Below are 18,930 nucleotides of genomic sequence, written 5' to 3' on the forward strand. Positions count from 1 at the left end.
CTGACTCGAACGATACACAAGAGTCAGTAAAACGAGATTTCATAAAAATGCTTGTAAAATTATAGAAATCTGTCCGTAATATTTGCATTTTTTTAAACCACCGCTGTTTAGATCTATGCCTATGCCTAGTAGGAAGCTAGCATGTATGCCATCTTAGGCAAAAATAGGTCTAACGATGAAATGTTTTCTTGCGCGAAGACCGATGTTAGATACCCAAGTTCATACCCAAGTTCATGAGCAAATGAAACCGGATTCTTTCTTCATTGAGTCCAACTTCAGTTAAAATTGAAATATCTGAAATTTTATATATTATCTATAACCTTTATGGGATTATACCTTTTTCCATTTGAAGTTAAATTGTATTTATTTTATCAGTTTACTTTGGGCGTGGTTCGTCATTGTTTTTTTTTATAACAAAAACCAGGGTATGTACGCTGTGTAATTTGTTAAGTTTTATTTTTAAAATAGAAGTAATGTACAGATTGCATTACTTATGTTTGCTATCTTAATCAATGCGGTAATTTATCATAGACGGAATAATATGTATTTATTTACGCTAAGTTGTAACGTTAATTGTAACCGTTACGTAGACTTTGTATCTAATGTATAAGTGATAAAAGATATCTCGTGAAGTGTACATGTATAGGATCGTCTAGTTTTATTGTATTTGTTCTTATACGTTGTATTTGTTATTGTGGGTTTTTTCTGCTACGTTGAATAAATGTTTAAAAGGAAAACACCAGACTTTAGTAACTAATTTAGATCTGACTCGGCTACAAAAATATGGAAATTCCAATATTATATCTTCATAGTGTATTATATGTACAAACCGAAAGTAGAATACCACATCAATATATAGCAAGCGTCAACAAACCGACAATGGAGGAAATCTGGATCGTTGTATCAAAATAAGAAGTCTTAACGTAGTTGTATTCACTATGAATACCTTTTCATTACAGTTAGCTGACATTCAAAGGCGAAACGTGAATTACCTTGATATAACCATGGCCGAATGCTTAGTGGAAACAAATACCAGTAAGTCAACAATTCACGTTACAATAACATATAGAATAGCATCACAAACCTGAGTGTAATCTAAATTTAAAACAAATGTTAAAGCACCGGTCTAAATTACCCACAGGAAAATGTTATGTGTCAAATATAACCATAAGTCATATATAGAATTACGACCCAGCAGAAAATGTTTTTCTTATGTGTATTTAGAAGCAATCAACTACAGTATGGACATTTCTATCTGCAACGTCATTGTGTTTCATATCGTTCAAACCGAAAGTGGAAAAACCCATCTATATAAATGATACTGTCATACTGAAAACCTGTATTGAGGTTATATCAACGGGGACTTTGTTCGTGGGTTGTAAACATTTGATAGATATAATAGACTACAAAGTAGAGTTTCAGTAATTTATTCTAGCCGTTATAAAAACGTACCGTGTCTGACACTAATAAACTGTGTTAAATTATCTGGCTTTGTAACGTGTAATGGGGTACTCTACATCACTGAAATCTGACCACAGAGTGTATTGTTTTATATCAGTGTATATATATAGACAGTTAATAGGGGGACTGTACTAGATATCCCTTTTATAAAATGGTGAAAAATCAACCCGAAGGAAGTGTCCTCTATATAATCCCGGTCTCCTATTCGCTTTCAATAGGTTATATTAGATGACAATATTATTCAAGACTTTGTTGAACTTCGAGCGTAAACAGAAGACGGAAGTAACATACAGATAGCCTCTGTGTTATATGAATGGCAGGAGCATTTCCGACGAAATAGCTCTGTTTCGGGGTAAGTGGAGTAGAAAAAGGTGCCCATGGAAACAAAGATCTAGGCATGTAAACTTTCCGGTTTTGCACCGGCATTCCACGCGGAAGGCGGAATTTTCAACATGTAAATCTCATCCTTGTGGGATTGAAGGATCGTAGGTACCAGTATCGAGATAGTAATCGCAGGAAAGATAAATTACATATGCAGTTTGTACCAAAATAACAATTGGATAGCACTATGTCCGTTTGCGAAGCGCACATGGACTGGCTTAATCTGTAAATGACGTCATCAATGACTTTATGGTAACGTTAGAGAGAATTTGACCTTACATATGACTTTTCCGAATGTATATATAATATTATTGTGATATCTTGATCTATTTTACGAACGTTTGTTGCTGACATGAATATAGGTCAATGAACCATAACAAAATATTCACAGGTGTTAACTCAGGTAGACTACATGCCCAGGAAACGGTAATACGGATGTCGGTAGAGCGCCTTCGAGTATTTTCGGCCGTCTGCTTTTTTCGACTCACAGACATATCAATAACTATTGACCCAAAACACCGTTCGTTAATAAAATAAATTAAAATAAACATTTTCCGACATATCTCGTTTAAATATTTTCTTTCTAACCATATCATGTACCGAGCTTCATCAATAATCAGTGTATAGTACTGATTTTAATCCATATATTTCATATAAACTGTATTGTAATCATATTGGTTTCTAGCTTTAATTTTGACATAGCCCATGGAGTTGAATTTAAATGGATAGCATAGTGTTATCATAATTCATTTTTTATCATTTTCTCATATTTTTGTAATTAGTGGGTGAGCACAGAACAACATAAACAAGTCATACATATCTAATGTACTGCAGTTCTTTGCAAACATAACTGTACTGACAAAAATTGACAAAAATCAAGGATTTATAAGTGATAGGTAGTTGTAAAAATATTATTTCAACTGATGCATGTTTTATTTTGTTGGTAAATACTGAAATAAATTAAAAGTTGTTGTAAAGTTGCAATTTGATTTTTATCATTAAAGAAATAAATTGATCAATACGAGTAAGACCAAACACACAATAAATGACATTATATAGGGCTATATGTAGCTCACATGGACATTGCAGCAGCAAACACTTCCCTATTTTAGGATCTGCCACAACAGGGATTCCAAAAGTAGTTATGCCTGAAGCCTGATAATATGTAGGCACTTAAGATACATATTCAGGAGAAATATAAAGTTGTTCGATGATGCGCTCTATGATTTCTAAAATGATGCATATTACGGTTGGTTACCATGGTGACTACAAATGTAATGATACGTAACTATCAATCTAATTGTAACAGGGATGTACTAGGAATTCAACAATTTAATCACTAAATAACATATTTGATATTTTAACGGATTTGGGGGTTACAAAGGTCACAAACATTACACCTTCATTGGGGTATGAAAGAAATGCAAAGGAAATGTCTTTCATACTACGATGGAATTATAAAAACTAATGTGACATCAATTTTTTATATAAAAAAGGTAAAATTCTGCATTTCTGACAGATTACCACCAAGTATTTATTTATATATACTTATAATTTCACTCGACTTCATTTTCTATAAGTCCTGGATCTATATTTAATGGATGCTAAATAGTCTGACCACCGAAAAAAAAAATTGTGCATGCTTTCAATATCGTTAATTTGCACATATTATAAGCGAGTTTGTTATTCCACGCCTCATAGACAGCAATGTCATTTAAAGAAAATCGGAGTATTCGAAGAAATCCCATCGGCCTCCAATCGGTATTTAGTGGCTTCCCTAAATGGCTTTCAAATGGACAATCGGAGGGAATATCAATCACTCTTCCATGACATTCCAAATCATAATTAAGGCACGACATTAAACGTATAAAAAAATACATTTACACGACTGGCAGCTACACGCGTTCTGTCTCAGCTTGTCCTATTGGTATGTCAATTAATTAAAAAAAATCTTCACTTTGGTATTTTGTTCCCAAATGAAAATAAATATTTCTTTTTGTCTTATTGTAAAAGTCTAAAATATATAGTAACGGACATGATAACGATCATGTTTAATTCAAACATTGGAATATCTGGTTACCGTGACCTTAGTCATGATGACCTAACCCCGGGTATCTGTAAACAAAAAATAATGTTTATCGGTCATGGTCGCGATAGGGCCCAAATTGACACTTTATTGTATGACTGAAATAAAAATGTTTTCCATGTATTGATATTTTACAGAAATGATGTAGACCTGTAAGGCACCAACCGGAGTCACTATCACATCCACATTGATGGATAACTGTGTAACATGTGGGTCCTCTGATGTGGAACTGGAATACTGAATAATGTAATGATGATAACTTAGGTAAGACATCACTCATGTATATTATACACCGTAACCTGAACGCATGATATCATTCTAGGTCTCAGGTGTTCGCCGCACTATCGATTCCTAACCCCTTGGACCATCGGCCGCATTTGCCGTGGTTCTAATAAATAATCGTAAAACAGCCCACCAATAAACAAGTGTGTTCAAGTTATCGGCACACGCGTGCAGGTCGAGTCGATCACTATATAAGGAAATGAACAAAAATGACGTCAGTATCTACTTACCTGTTACCCATAATGCATTGCGTAACTCATGCAATCGACATCACATGGTCATCTTTACTGTGTATTTACCATACGAAAAGCACGTGTTATGTGTTCACTTATATTTTTTTTGATTCCGGGATATTCATTAAATAATTAAATTAATTGATACTTCGAATAATAAATATAACTTTATGTAATTATTATAAAGTCACCTTTGGATATTTATATATCTAAATCAAACCGGCCATGACTGTCACTGTTGATACACAGGCTTTTGACTATATATGTCATACTGGGTACACATATATAGGTCTTCTGTATATATCAATATTCAAAGGCCTGTGAATCAAATGAAAAACTAGTACGATATTGGTCTGGACATGCACTAAAGCATGACACATGTACAGTTGGTAGTAGACTAAAGGTTACACATTGTGCACACGGTGTGAACTACGAGTGGACACGGAGTGCACGAGGTTTAGACTATAGGTAGACACGGAGTGCACGAGGTTTAGACTACAGGTAGACACGGAGTGCACAAGATTTAGACTACAGGTAGACACGGAGTGCACTACGTGTGAACACGGTGTCCACTACAGGTGGACATCGTGCCCAGGTAAAATGTCCACTACATCAAGACCACAGACAGACTAGATGATATGCCACAGAGATATGAGTAAATATTCTGCAATCTATATGGACTTTGACAGATAGAAATATTTATTGCGATCAGAAACATAATATTTATTGCAACATAAAATTGCCTTTAATTACTGGAAATCATTCTTACTGTAATGTTAAATTGAATAGATACATATAAAGTAAAATGCATCAATATATATTATCATACAATTTAATTTATAAATAAGGACGTTTATTAGAAGTTATAAAAGCAAATTAACTGCGTTGCAAATCAACTGCGTACGGTAAACCACGCTCTTGTTATGTCTCATCAATGGATAGTTCAAGTCTGCATTTTTCCAGTAAAAACTTTTTTTCTTAGCTAGTGATATGTTGTTTAAAGATGAAATTCTTTTTCGAACGCATAAAGTGATGAACCTTGCAGGGAGTAAGATTTTCAGTGTTAGCAAATCGTCGCCCAAGAGATATTTTGATCGGCAAAAAATTTTGATTAAAAAGGATATATTGATGGGCATAATAAAAGCAAGGACATCATGATAAACATAAACAAATTAAATTCTTAATAAAATGTTTAACTATGTATGTATGGAATATAGTTTTCTAAACGGCAAGGTGCGCGAAATAGTTTTAATCCTGTCAAATGTATAATACGTATACATTTGCTACATAGAACCTGGCGCGTTGCAAAGCATTGGAAATATGTGAAATCGTCTAAAGACGTTAAAAATCGGCATGAGAAATTACATTTTATTGTGTCAACCGATTGAGGAACCTGTAAGCACTGGCTTGAGAAAGCAAAAATTTAGTATCGGGCATGTGGCTGCTCGTGTGCATCAACACTGTTCAAAGGACCGATCGCTAAAATGTCACATGCCTGATAACAAATCAAACAGACAGAATCAAAATAAATCCAACTTCTACCCATTTAAACTGTAGATTCATAGTTGTTGATTAGATTCTGAATTTGTCACAATTATTTTAATTCTGGAAACTCTGATAATTTGACAATATCCTAATCTGACCTTCTTTACAATGTGTGAGATCCATACATGTATACATAGTATATCGTACACTCGAAAGGTACACCCCTAGGCTAGGACTGCAGTTGCCATGGTCACTTGGACTTCATATACCTTATCCCAACCTCAGGAGGTTCATTTATAGCATGCTGTACTTAGGTGGCAGCCTCTCTACATATACATTGTACTCATCACACAAATACGAACAGTTATACAACAATGGTAGTCAATAGGAATATGTATTTTAACCGGTAGTGCATTTTAATTTATTTGATAATGAAGCTTTATATACTAAAATAAAAAAAAATAATCAAAATACCAAGTGTATAATAAACTAAAACATTTATTTCAAGATTATTGGAAAATCATATTTCATCCAATATCTTTTCATTATTTTTTCTTTACACTGGCTTTTTACATATATCAGAAACCTGATTATCATGACTATGTATATAAAATACCATATTACAATGATGAATAAGTACCTAATCTAAATTAATTTTGATTAAAATATATACATGTATTATTGGTAAATTCAAGGTTGTGACAGACATGCTTCATTTACGCATTGTACAGCTCCCGTCAGCTCCACTTCACGGCTGCCTGTCATGACAATAATTGAGGTGTATTCAGCATCACTTACTTTATGTTTTGCCAGCTAGTTTTTACCTCATCCCAATCTACCCCCCCCCCTCCCCCTCCCCGGGAAACGGTGTACATGTTTACCCAGGCTCTACAACAAACACGTACATGTATCTAATAAGAATGGTACTTTTGTGTTTCAAACGGTAAAGTATATTTGTTTGTCTTAACAAACTTCCATTGAAACAATTAAACAACTGCCTCCATTCTCATAAAGCCGTGCAAACACAGAAGGCAACGATTCTGCCCTCTGGCCATCTATCGATGGTCACCTTGCATTGAGGTACCTGTTTAGCTGGATACTGTGGCTTACCTGTATGTTTGACAAGTTATAATTATTGAACCATGACGCAATATACGGTCAAGATAACTTGCGGGGTTGGGATCATAAACATATTGTGTTTACCGGTAATTTAGAATCAAAACAAGCTAAATTGGGTACTTGTAAGTAGACTATAGCTACGTCATAAAGTTTGAAGTGGATTTATTCTGCATGATCTTTTAAAGACGTTCAGTTTTTAATAAAGAATATGTAATTAAGCTATTTTTACGTACAATACTTTTAGGACTTAAAATAGCAAAGAAAAATATTATAAAAGTGTATATTTTATGAAAGACGATCTACAAGGGTGTCGCTAGAAAACCGATTGATAGGCACCAAATCTTTTTATTTAAAAGCTATATATTACCCGGTATATGATTGTATTACTAATACACTGTAGCTTATATTATAAAAGAAAAAGTGTTTCAAAAGCACAATAGGACTGGTTTTTGCCGTAGCTGCAATATTGTAGCTCAAAAGACTTTTAGGCAGAAAATGGTGTCGTCTTAGTAGGCCGGGTACGTATATTCGTTCTAGTTTTTGCCGCAATTCAAAGTTGTTTTTGACTTGTGAAAATGCTTGTATTTACTATTTCATCTAAATGATATATATATATATATTTAATGCAATTTACCCATAAAACATTGACTTTTGAAAACGTTATATAGACAATTTAAGATATGAAATGGAAACTACTGATATAAAATTAAAATTAAATAGACATATACTTAATGAATATAAATTAATCTTTATTACTTTTGCAGTGAAAAGGTTTTATTCATGTATACTAAAAAATATCGTATTATATAGTTATATATACTGTACATTAAATTGTAGATGTTGTAATTTAAAAAAAATAAACACAAAAAATTATAATTATGTATTATTTCAAATTGAAGAACGTTTTCTTCCCCGATCCCTAACTGTAACACATCACCTTGTCTGTCTAGGTCTGAATGTACCTGGACCCCATGTCCACCTGTAGTGGACACCGTGTTCACACGTAGTGCACTCCGTGTCTACCTGTAGTCTAAATCTTGTGCACTCCGTGTCTACCTGTAGTCCAAACGTAGTACACTCCGTGTCTACCTTTAGTCTAAACCTCGTGCACTCCGTGTGCACAAGGGTGTACCCTTTAGTCTACTACCAACTGTACAGTGTGTCAGCCTTCACGTGCATAGAGACAGGACAGTGCTGTAGCACACGACTATTTTGAGCTGAGAAGTATATCATATCAAACACGTATAATAAACAAGCTTAAACAATGAACATTATTAACAAAATTGAAAGTTATTTAGAAGTTGCGAGTAGTATTAAATTCATTACAAAATATAAAGAACGTACATGTATTTATATATCATCTACGTCCTTGAAATATATAAATAAAGTATACCATATTATACCCGAAGTCCGTTTTGAGACATGAAATTTGATTGCGTACGCCTGATTTGAACAGAGCCAATCAAATGACCAGAATTTGGGTAATGAATTATTCATATCACGGCATATGCGGGCCATGATCCCAGGGGTTTGTATTTCAAAGCGATAGTGCCAGTAACACCTTGGACCGAGTATGGACATATATAGGGCAATCCGTACTTACGAGATTTTCCGTTGGATCCGTATCCCTGGTATATTTACGCCAACACAGCTTGATGAGATACTCACAATATCTGACACCTTTTTTGTATGCAATAATCTGCGTGCCGACACGCAGTCTGTTATTTTGGCAATATACAAATACCCAATCTACCGGCGCTTATTATCTTTATATAAGTATATCATAATTATACTAATAAAAATAATTAGTAGTATCGATTCAATTTTATATCAGCTTTATTGTCGTGACTCCTACCCCAGCTTAATCACTACAGCCCCCTATTGTCCAATCGATGATCACATTGTCATTAGAAAAAGTCCTATTAAAGACATTGCGTAATATAGATATATATAAACTGTACAATAACTATTATGAATATGTGTGTAATTTATTGTTTATTTAGTATAATGTCCCAATAACAGCTACTATCAGTAATAATAATGACATGTCAGGTTACGTTTGGTGTGAGAATAGACCGAGTAACCGGAGAAACAATCACCTACCTACGGTCAGTTACTAGTAATTGTTCCCTCCTCTTGTGAGGTTTATACTCGTAATTCAGAGACAGATGCCTTGTGATAAAATGTCTGGTCAACATAATCGCTCTATCACAGTCTTGTATACTCCTCCATAACATTGGAATCTGAATGTATACATCTCGGTGCTGCAGTGAAGGGTACAAAATCCAGCACATATCTGGGAAGTTTTCATGAGGTTCCTTGACGATTTGCATATTTAAACGAATTCAACCATAAATCTGAATGTGTTTAGCTACATTGACATTCCTCAATGATAGACATGAGTAGAGATCGAGAGATAAAGGGAGCTTTGATGGTGAATTAACCTACCTAATAATAATGCTTGTTCTTTATATGATATTGCACATTCGTTCAAAATACTTCACAAAGCTTCTACTGTATTTTGGACACAAACTTGACAGTTGTTTATAAAACATGTTGTTCGAAATAATCGAAATATCCAGAAAACCACTTATACAAGAATTTATTACCAGAACATCCCGGATTGTATAACTTTCGTTATGTCTTCATGTATGACCCTAAGTCCTATTTACTTATGTTATAGGGGATATAGAGTAACTACGATAAGCATGTCAGACCAAGGGGAACTGTACGGAGATTCGTGGATTCTGCACTACATCCTTGACAGATGGATGGGAAACCAGGAGATAGTGGCTATCAGGAGAAAACTGACACTTGTAACGGAACAGATATACAATGCAGGGGAAGACGATTCTAATATGATTTTTACAGGCAGTCGGACAGAAGGATTATTCATGAAGGGCTCGGACGATGATTACATGTTTATTGACAATAACGTTTTGGTTATATGTCGAGATCAGGACACTACTACTACTCCAGATATTGCTAATAAAACTGTATTTATTATGAGAGATGCCCACAGCCGACCTGGATATGTAAATTTAAAATTGATTAAAGTGGGACATAGGATTTGTAAGCATGTGAGTGAATCAATCGTTCCAGTAGGGGATTTAAATTTCATATCCAGTGAGATGTATAGGCGGTCATTTACAGATGAGTATAGTAATCTGTTCCAGACAACGACGGATACATCTGGACCAGCTACTACCTTGGTTAATGAACAAACTAGGACAGGTCGTAATGCGGACTGTGTCAGAGCATTCAAATGTAATAGTTGGCCTACAGAGGCTGATGAATGGGTTAATAGATCACGATTACATGAATGGCCAGGTAAATGTTTGATAGATGAAATAGTACAAGGCGGATGCTATCTTGTCCCTGTAGGAGACAAAACATCATTCGACACGTTCCTTCAGTGGAGAATTTCTTTCGTAACTGCGGAACGCAAACTCATTCATTCTATCGGACATGTCCAGTTCCAGGTTTATTGTCTTATCAAGTATCTTAAAAAACAGATATCTACCAGTTTAAAACAGATATATGGGGATGCAGATATTGTATCATCGTATGTAATCAAAACAGTTTTATTATATGCTTTAGAATTTACACCGTTATCTTTTTGGCAAGAAAAAAACCTATTTTTATGTCTCATGCTGTGTTTGAATATTTTAATCACTTGGGTGAATGCAGCATACTGCCCTAATTACTTTATCAATACAAACAACATGTTCCTAGGAAAGGTCCATGGCGAAAATCAACAAAAACTTCTTCTTTTCCTCGAAGATCTACACAATATGACTTGGGGGTGTCTGTCAATAGGAACATTCTTCAAACCATCAATAGGAGAGTATATCCGCCGTGTAAAACATGGAGCCTGGGAAATAGTACTAGCAACACCGGCTCGGTTAGAAAGAGAATCTGATTTGACAATCATCCAGGGAACCGTGGTCAACACTGTACAAGCGACACATCCTAAACTATTCAAACATCTTGGTAATCTCCTCTGTAAATCGGAATCGGACATGTATGAGTATGTTGCTTATTATCATATGACCAGTGCACTAACCTGTAAAGGAATGGAAACATTTGAAAAGCAATTGCCTTCCAGAGGAAATAAAGATAAATACAACTGCCTTAGGAAATCTAAGAAAACTATGACACCATTTGCCTCAGTGTGTTCTAGTCCTGGTCTACTGACGTTAGCTACGTATCACTATCAGACTGGGAATTACAACAAAACACTGGAAATGTGTGGACACGTGATCAAGTCATGGAGACTTTTTCTTTGGAATCGTCCTTATGAAGAGGATGAAGACAGGTATGAACATCTCTACTGTGGGTGTGGCTATAACCTTCTATACAAATGTCAACAGGCATTTGTATCATCCGTAAAGTTTTCACGGACATGTCGTCTTATGTGTCCATCCCAGTTGCATCCTGAGCTACCATTAACTGGTGACGTTACAATTCCCCCACGACCTTACGCCATATTCCTATCCTTCCTATGCTACCATGACCTTGGTGATACCAGAAGACGTGACGCAGCACTGACTCAACTCCAGACCGTGGAGAATGACAGGTACCAGGGAGTGAGTAAATGGTGGATTGTGCACAATATCCTGGGGATCTGTTACGAAATGATCGGGGACAAAGTAAGAGCTTTCCGTGAGTACACGGAGTCTATGGGTGCTAAAACAGCTTTTCAGTTTCATAACCCTGCCAAGGCAAGGATACAACAGCTGAAACAGGCACATTAAATGGGAAAAATAATTCCCATCTCACCAACAAAGCTTTCATTTCGGAACAAGAAGTCATGGGTCCTTAATGCAACATATGTGTATTCCTTTTTTACACATTATACAGATATCATTAACAATTGGCATGTAGACATACGAGGATTACGTGTACATCAAGGTTATCAGAATTATGTGAATACATCCATATAGATAAAGAGATGTTTAGTTTAAAACACAAATCTCGATATACAAATTATATAGATGAATGTGCAAAGACAACATGGCGGTATATTTGAAGCATAAATCACCAATTATGTTACACTAAGTACTAAGGAGGTATACTAATTTAACATTGATATCTGCACACAATATGCGCACTACTAATTTAAGAACGAACGTAGATGAACATGAAATTAAAGTGTAATATATACAAAATATCAAATGTATTTCCAGTCATCGCTCATATTTTAGCGTTCTGCCGAACAGCATGGATGCATTTGTGTAGATCCGGCCTTTGGCTGCCACTTGCCGAAGGGTTAATTGCGCTCCATTGTGCTATATATAGTTTAATATCTGTCAGCTTTGTCCCGCATTACTGTTCGTATCCTATTATGTAATCGTTTTCGTTTTGTATGTCTTGATAAAGGGGCAGATCGCCTCGAAAATTTGACAATTTTGTTTTGTCCACACGGTTGGAATTACTTCCTTGTCCCATAATGTATGATATATATATATATATATATATGATATGTGTATATATATATATATATGTGTGTGTGATTTAAAACGACATTTTTATATCATTTTATATTTCTACATTTGGACATATTATATTACAAGTGATGTATAAGTATAGAAGTTTATCATTAATCTTATGGTACATGGCAGTGTGTTGAGACAAAATTCAGAGTTATTTTAGACTGTGTTACGGATGCTGTCATGACCTGTAATATTAATAATTAGTGTTAATTAATATAGCATTGTCATGTACGAGATCTGGAGTGAAATTCTGTATTGAAATTTTGATATGGCCAAATAATGTAGATTCCTATCAGGTGCAATGAAAAATGATAATATTATACTGAAAAATACAACTGAAGGTTTTACAGATGCCGTGTAAACAATGTTAATATTCCTGCATATTCGTAATACATTGCGTTCATGATCATATAAGCAAATGTTGACACTAGAGTTTTGTCATGTCGAGATTTCAACCCTCTAAAATATTGCAGAATTCATAGTTCATAGAGAAATGGTATTAATGTATACTCACTGGATTATTATCTGAATTTCTCTTGTTTTAAATCTACGATTGAGATGAAATTCGCGGTATTTCATACTTGGAAGAACAATGCTTTGAAGAGAAGGAGAGAGAGCGAGACAGAGAGAGAGAGAAATGGAAAGATGGAGAGAGAAAGAGAGAAAGAGAGTAATTAGGAAATAGAACTTGTTGGACAAAATTCATTACAATAAGAAATTATGATAGTACATTAACTTCATTTGTGTAGGTAATCTGTTGATGGCTTGTTCTTTACATCCGTTGGGAAGTAGTTGATAAACGAATCAATGCAGATGGTTTTAGTCATATTGGTAAAATATCATGTTTCTAATGCCGATCGCTTAAAGCTTAATTCCTTATTTTCCATTTTTTATTTGTAAGACAAACAAGAGACTGTAAACTTCCACGACAAAGAACTTTGTAGAGGATTTTCTCCCTTTGTCATTTTTGTGTTTAAACATCGGACGATTGACTATCACGAAACAATAAATGTTATGACCTATTTTTAGACACTTATATTTTCAAAATGTTTTATTTTTGACATGTAAGTGCATTATAATTCATAAATTCAAAAATATAATTTGGTTCCAACAAAACAGAAACTTGCCCCTCCTGTTTAACCCCCCATAACTCACTCAATGGGACTCCGACATGACCTTAATCATATGTCATAACATGATGTCCAAATCCCGGGTATCTGTAAACAAAACATGATGCTTATCGGTCATGGCCATCAGAGGGCCCAAGCTGACACTCATCTTTTGTAGAGGTTTTGCTCACTTTTTACATGTAGGTTCCCCTAGGGCCCTAGTTGTGCATATTGCATTTTGGGGACCAATCGGTCAACAAGATGGCCGACTGGCGGCCATCTTGGATTTTTGATAGTTAAAGTTTGTTACCGCTATTTCTCAGAAAGTACTTAAGGGATCTTTCTCAAATTTCATATGTAGGTTTCCCTAGGGGCCTAGTTGTGCATATTGCATTTTGGGACCAATCGGTCAACAAGATGGGCCGACTGGCGGCCATCTTGGATTTTGATAGTTAAAGTTTGTTACCGCTATTTCCCAGAAAGTACTGAAGGGATCTTTCTCAAATTTCATATGTAGGTTTCCTAGGGGCCTAGTTGTGCATATTGCATTTTGGGACCAATCGGTCAACAAGATGGCCGACTGGCGGCCATCTTGGATTTTGATAGTTAAAGTTTGTTACCGCTATTTCTCAGAAAGTACTTAAGGGATCTTTCTCAAATTTCATATGTAGGTTTCCCCTAGGGCCCTAGTTGTGCATATTGCATTTTGGGACCAATCGGTCAACAATGATGGCCGACTGGCGGCCATCTTGGATTTTTGATAGTTAAAGTTTGTTACCGCTATTTCTCAGAAAGTAGAGAAGGGATCTTTCTCAAATTTCACATGCAGGTTCCCCTAGGGCCCTAGTTGTGCATATTGCATTTTGGGATCAATCGGTCCAACAATTTTGATAGGATGCTATTTCTCCGACTGGCGGCACCTGTATGTGCATATCTTGGACCTATTTTGATAGTTAAAAGTTTGTTACCGCTATTTCTCAGAAAGTACTTAAGGGATCTTTCTCAAAGTATATGTAGGTTTCCCTAGGGCCCTGTTGTGCATATTGCATTTTGGGACCAATCGGTCAACAAGATGGCCGACTGGCGGGCCATCTTGGATTTTGATAGTTAAAGTTTGTTACCGCTATTCTCACAGAAAGTACTTAAGGGATTCTTTCTCTCAAATTTCATATGTAGGTTTCCCTAGGGCCCTAGTTGTGCATATTGCATTTTGGGGACCAATCGGTTCAACAATGATGGCCGACTGGCGGCCATCTTGGATTTTGATAGTTAAAGTTTGTTACCGCTATTTCTTCAGAAAGTACTGAAGGGATCTTTCTCAAATTTTCATATATAGGTTTTCCCTAGGGCCCTAGTTGTGCATATTGCATTTTGGGACCACATCAGTCAACTTAGGATGGCCGACTGAGCTGGACGGCCATCTTGGATTTTGATAGATTAAAGTTTGTTACCGTATTTCCCATGAAAGTACTGAAGGGTATCTTTTCTCAAATTTTCAATGTAGGTGCCCTAGGGCCAAAAGTTGTGCATATTGCATTTTGGGGACCAATCAGTCTAAACAAGATGGGCCGACTGGACGGCATCTTGGATTTTGATAGTTTAAGTTTGTTACCGATTCTCAGAAAGTACTTAAGGGATCTTTCTAGTTCCCCATAGGGCCCCTAGTTGTGCATTATTGCATTTTGGGACCAATCGGTCAAACAAGATGGCCGACTGGCGGCCATCTTGGATTTTGATAGTTAAAGTTTGTTACCCGCTATTTCTCAGAAAAAGTACATATTAACTGGGGGAACTATTTCTCAAAATTTTCTCAATTTCATATATAGGTTCCCTAGGGGCACCTAGTTGTGCATATTGCATTTTGGGAACCAATCAGTCAACAAGATGGGCCCGACTGACTGACGGCCCGAAGTTTGGCTATTTCTCGGTACTAACATTATCCCCTAGGGATTTGAACAATGATCAACAGATGTTAAAGTTTGTGTTACCGCTATTTCTCATTTTGGGACCGACGATGGCGACTGACCAACGCCATATTGGATTCTGGGCACCAATTCAGTCAACAAGATCTTGGATTTGATAGGTTAAAAGTGTGTTACCGTATTCTCAGAATGTACTGAAGGATCTTCTAAATTTCTATTATGTTCCCCTTGAACCCTAGTTGTGCATATTGCATTTTCGGGAGTGATCGCGTTATCTTGGATTTTGGTCTAAAGTTTGTTATACACTATTTAAGTACTGAAGGGGAATCTTTCTCTTACCTACGACCCTAGTTGTGCATATTTGCAATTTTTATGTTTGATCGACAGGGTTGACCATCTTGAATTTTGATTAATTGGTTGGTTGTTACTCGCTACACTATCTCAGGAAAGTATGAATAACATATATAGTATGTAGTAAAAAGCCAGATCCCTTTTTCTGGTCAGATTCATTCTTTAAGATTCTCAGGGTCATAAGTTTAAGACCTTAACACTTTGTATTTTTATGTTGGTGGTGCATTTAAGGACAGGTTTGTTGGTGGAGGAAAGCCGGAGTACCAGGAGAAAAACCACCGACCAGCGGTCAGTACCTGGCAACTGCCCCACATGGGATTCGAACTCGCGACCCAGAGGTGGAGGGCATGTGGTAATATGTCGGTACATTTTAACCACTCGGCCACCGCGGCCCCAAAAACTTCAGACGACAATTGATATCTTCTAATATCTTATATATATTAAATATGAGATGTTTGCATGTCGTGTGTTAGAGTCGTCTCCCTTCAATTATTGATTTCCATTTTTATTGCAATGTGATCCATATAAATATCTTTACTTCCATTCATCTTCTGAGATTAATCGACACATTAATATTCTATAATTAGACTTTTAGTAATTACTACATTTGTATTAACTACTTACGGTTGTTTTAATTGATACACGTGCGTCATGTTGAAATGAGTTCGCGTTTACTCTGATTAACAACAAAAATAAATCCTCAATTATTTTACCAACATTTCACTAGTTTGTTATTAAGTCCTATCACATCACGGGACATGAATGGATAACGAAACGCAAAGCATTTGAATTTAAAATAAAATCCATAAAAGATCTTCTGATGAACCAGAACTGTATTGATCAACCCAAAGTTATTTAAGTATATACTTTGAACCCATAGAAATGTGCATTGATAGTAAAATGCTGAGGATGAAATGGATGTTTACATAACGTATACATATAACATATAAATATAAAACATATAAAATGCTATTTCCTCTTTATTATTGATGCTTTTTATGGTTCCCTCTTTATACACTTTCAGTCAGATATTGAAGAAATTATTTGTTATGCATGTATATTTCTATGTTTTTAAACGATCTATATTACTATATCTTGGTGGACTTCAATTTTATCGAGTATGAGTGCGAAGGAATTATCTTTAATGATAACAGAAGTCTAGCTATATTTCCTACAAAAGGAAAATAAAACAAAAAAAAACCCCAAAAAACAAAGAAAAAACAAAAAAACAACATATCAGCCGTGGTTTATTATCGAGATTTAAGGGTATTTGCAATTGCCTCAGGGTACATATTAATGCTCCAAGTTACAAATTAACAATTGTGAGGTGTGTTTCATATTAAGGTTCAATTTATATGTCGAGTTTTACCTTATTCATTTGTTGAAATTGCCTATTTCTACTGTGATACTTCGTATATATTAAGTAAATAATTGGTTTTGTGATCTTATCTTGCCCTTTGATATGTTATTATACATTTAGTGTTTCCCATCTTGTCTGTCATGGCCATGTACTGCTTTGATACATTTTCTGCTTTGGTTACGTAGCGGGTCCTACAGTGCTGTGACTACCCATCTGTTTTTTAGCATGTTTATGGAACATGTTTTAATGTCCTGTCAATATAAGATAGGCTACATATAGGTATCTGTAAATATGTATGGACATTAACATTATCATTAAGTAACACACTTCACATAGTTCACATTATTCAATTGTATGTTAATGTTTAAATGTTGAAATATGATGACATGGACACAATATTCAGTTGGTTTTATATATTTATTTAAGATTGATCAAGTGCATGTGTAGACTCTAGACCAATGGAAAAAGGTACTGATCACACAGCTTGTAATTTTCTTTTTAGATTTTTACGATAGCATCATAATTATCTTTGGTAAATTCATTCAATTTGAAGAGAAAAGAACAATTCATTTCAATAACAACATTTTTGACTCAACATATTTTAATTAGAACTGAAGCAAGGATTTTTGTCGTGTCATGTGATTGAACCAATTAATAATACTGTTACTTAACCAACTAGTGAACCAACTTATATTCGAATTTACTAACAGTTCGCAAATTTCACAGGGTAGTAGGGAACGTAAATATTGAATTTTTCAGGCAGAGATAAAGTTAACAGTATTGCTATTTGACTCTAGATAATGAAATTGAAATGTCTTGATTCAAAGAAAGTCGTTAGGTATGAAAGCATGAAATTAATCATTTGTGAAAATAAGTTGGTACATTGAATATGTATGACGTTTACTTGCATATACAGACAAAATAGAAAGTTGATTTGTTTATTTTGTCACTAAAGGTAATTACCAATTGTCATCTCCTGTTTTTGATAGAGAAAACATACCACTCGTCAGCGGTGGAGCATCTTTAAAATTCATTACCATGTTAATCATGTACGTAATTTATATTAAATCTTAAGTTTACGTCAATAAACGTATACTTATAGTTCATTATCATTACACTGTATTTTGGTAGCATTTGCGAATGTGAAAGTATTTTAGAGAATTGTTGATTCATACTACACAATGATAACTTTATGGTAGTTTATCATTCCAGAAATATTTCTATGATATACTGATATCATATTTAATATTGAGAATGATATACAACTAAGCTTGATCTAAAAACAAATGAGTGCTTTCAAATGAGTTGCACTAATGACACTGCTTTCATTAAACAATATTTGAATAAAGAAACCATATCAAAAGAAACTCTTTTTGTTGTCATTAACAAAAGCATATTATTAACATCAACTGATGATATTACTTTATCTGAAACGTAATTACTAAAACATATTGTTTAGGTAAGTGAGAATTGATGCATATTACCATATTTACTAAGTGAACTTGCTCATCTTCGATGTTATACATTTCGTTTTTTCTAGCTGAGCTAGAATTCATAATTTGTAACTCGAAATCTAGAATGTAAGGTGATCACTGGTCTAAATAATCGTACAGGGAAAACGCTGTTTGTCAATCATGTAATCGTTA

General features: G+C 35.0%; 1 protein-coding gene across 1 annotated transcript; it reads left to right on the top strand.

Moving 5' to 3' along the window:
- Window positions 1-837: 837 nt before the first annotated feature.
- LOC138335576 (uncharacterized) lies at window positions 838-12,523 on the top strand. Its single transcript, XM_069284736.1, has 3 exons — window positions 838-1,035; window positions 4,066-4,192; window positions 9,731-12,523. The coding sequence occupies exon 3, from the start codon at window positions 9,756-9,758 to the stop codon at window positions 11,802-11,804; it is 2,049 nt and encodes a 682-aa protein (XP_069140837.1). The 5' UTR covers window positions 838-1,035; window positions 4,066-4,192; window positions 9,731-9,755; the 3' UTR covers window positions 11,805-12,523.
- The last annotated feature ends 6,407 nt before the right edge of the window (window positions 12,524-18,930 follow it).

Source organism: Argopecten irradians, chromosome 11, assembly GCF_041381155.1.
Source record: "Argopecten irradians isolate NY chromosome 11, Ai_NY, whole genome shotgun sequence".
Taxonomy (NCBI): Eukaryota; Metazoa; Mollusca; class Bivalvia; order Pectinida; family Pectinidae; genus Argopecten; species Argopecten irradians.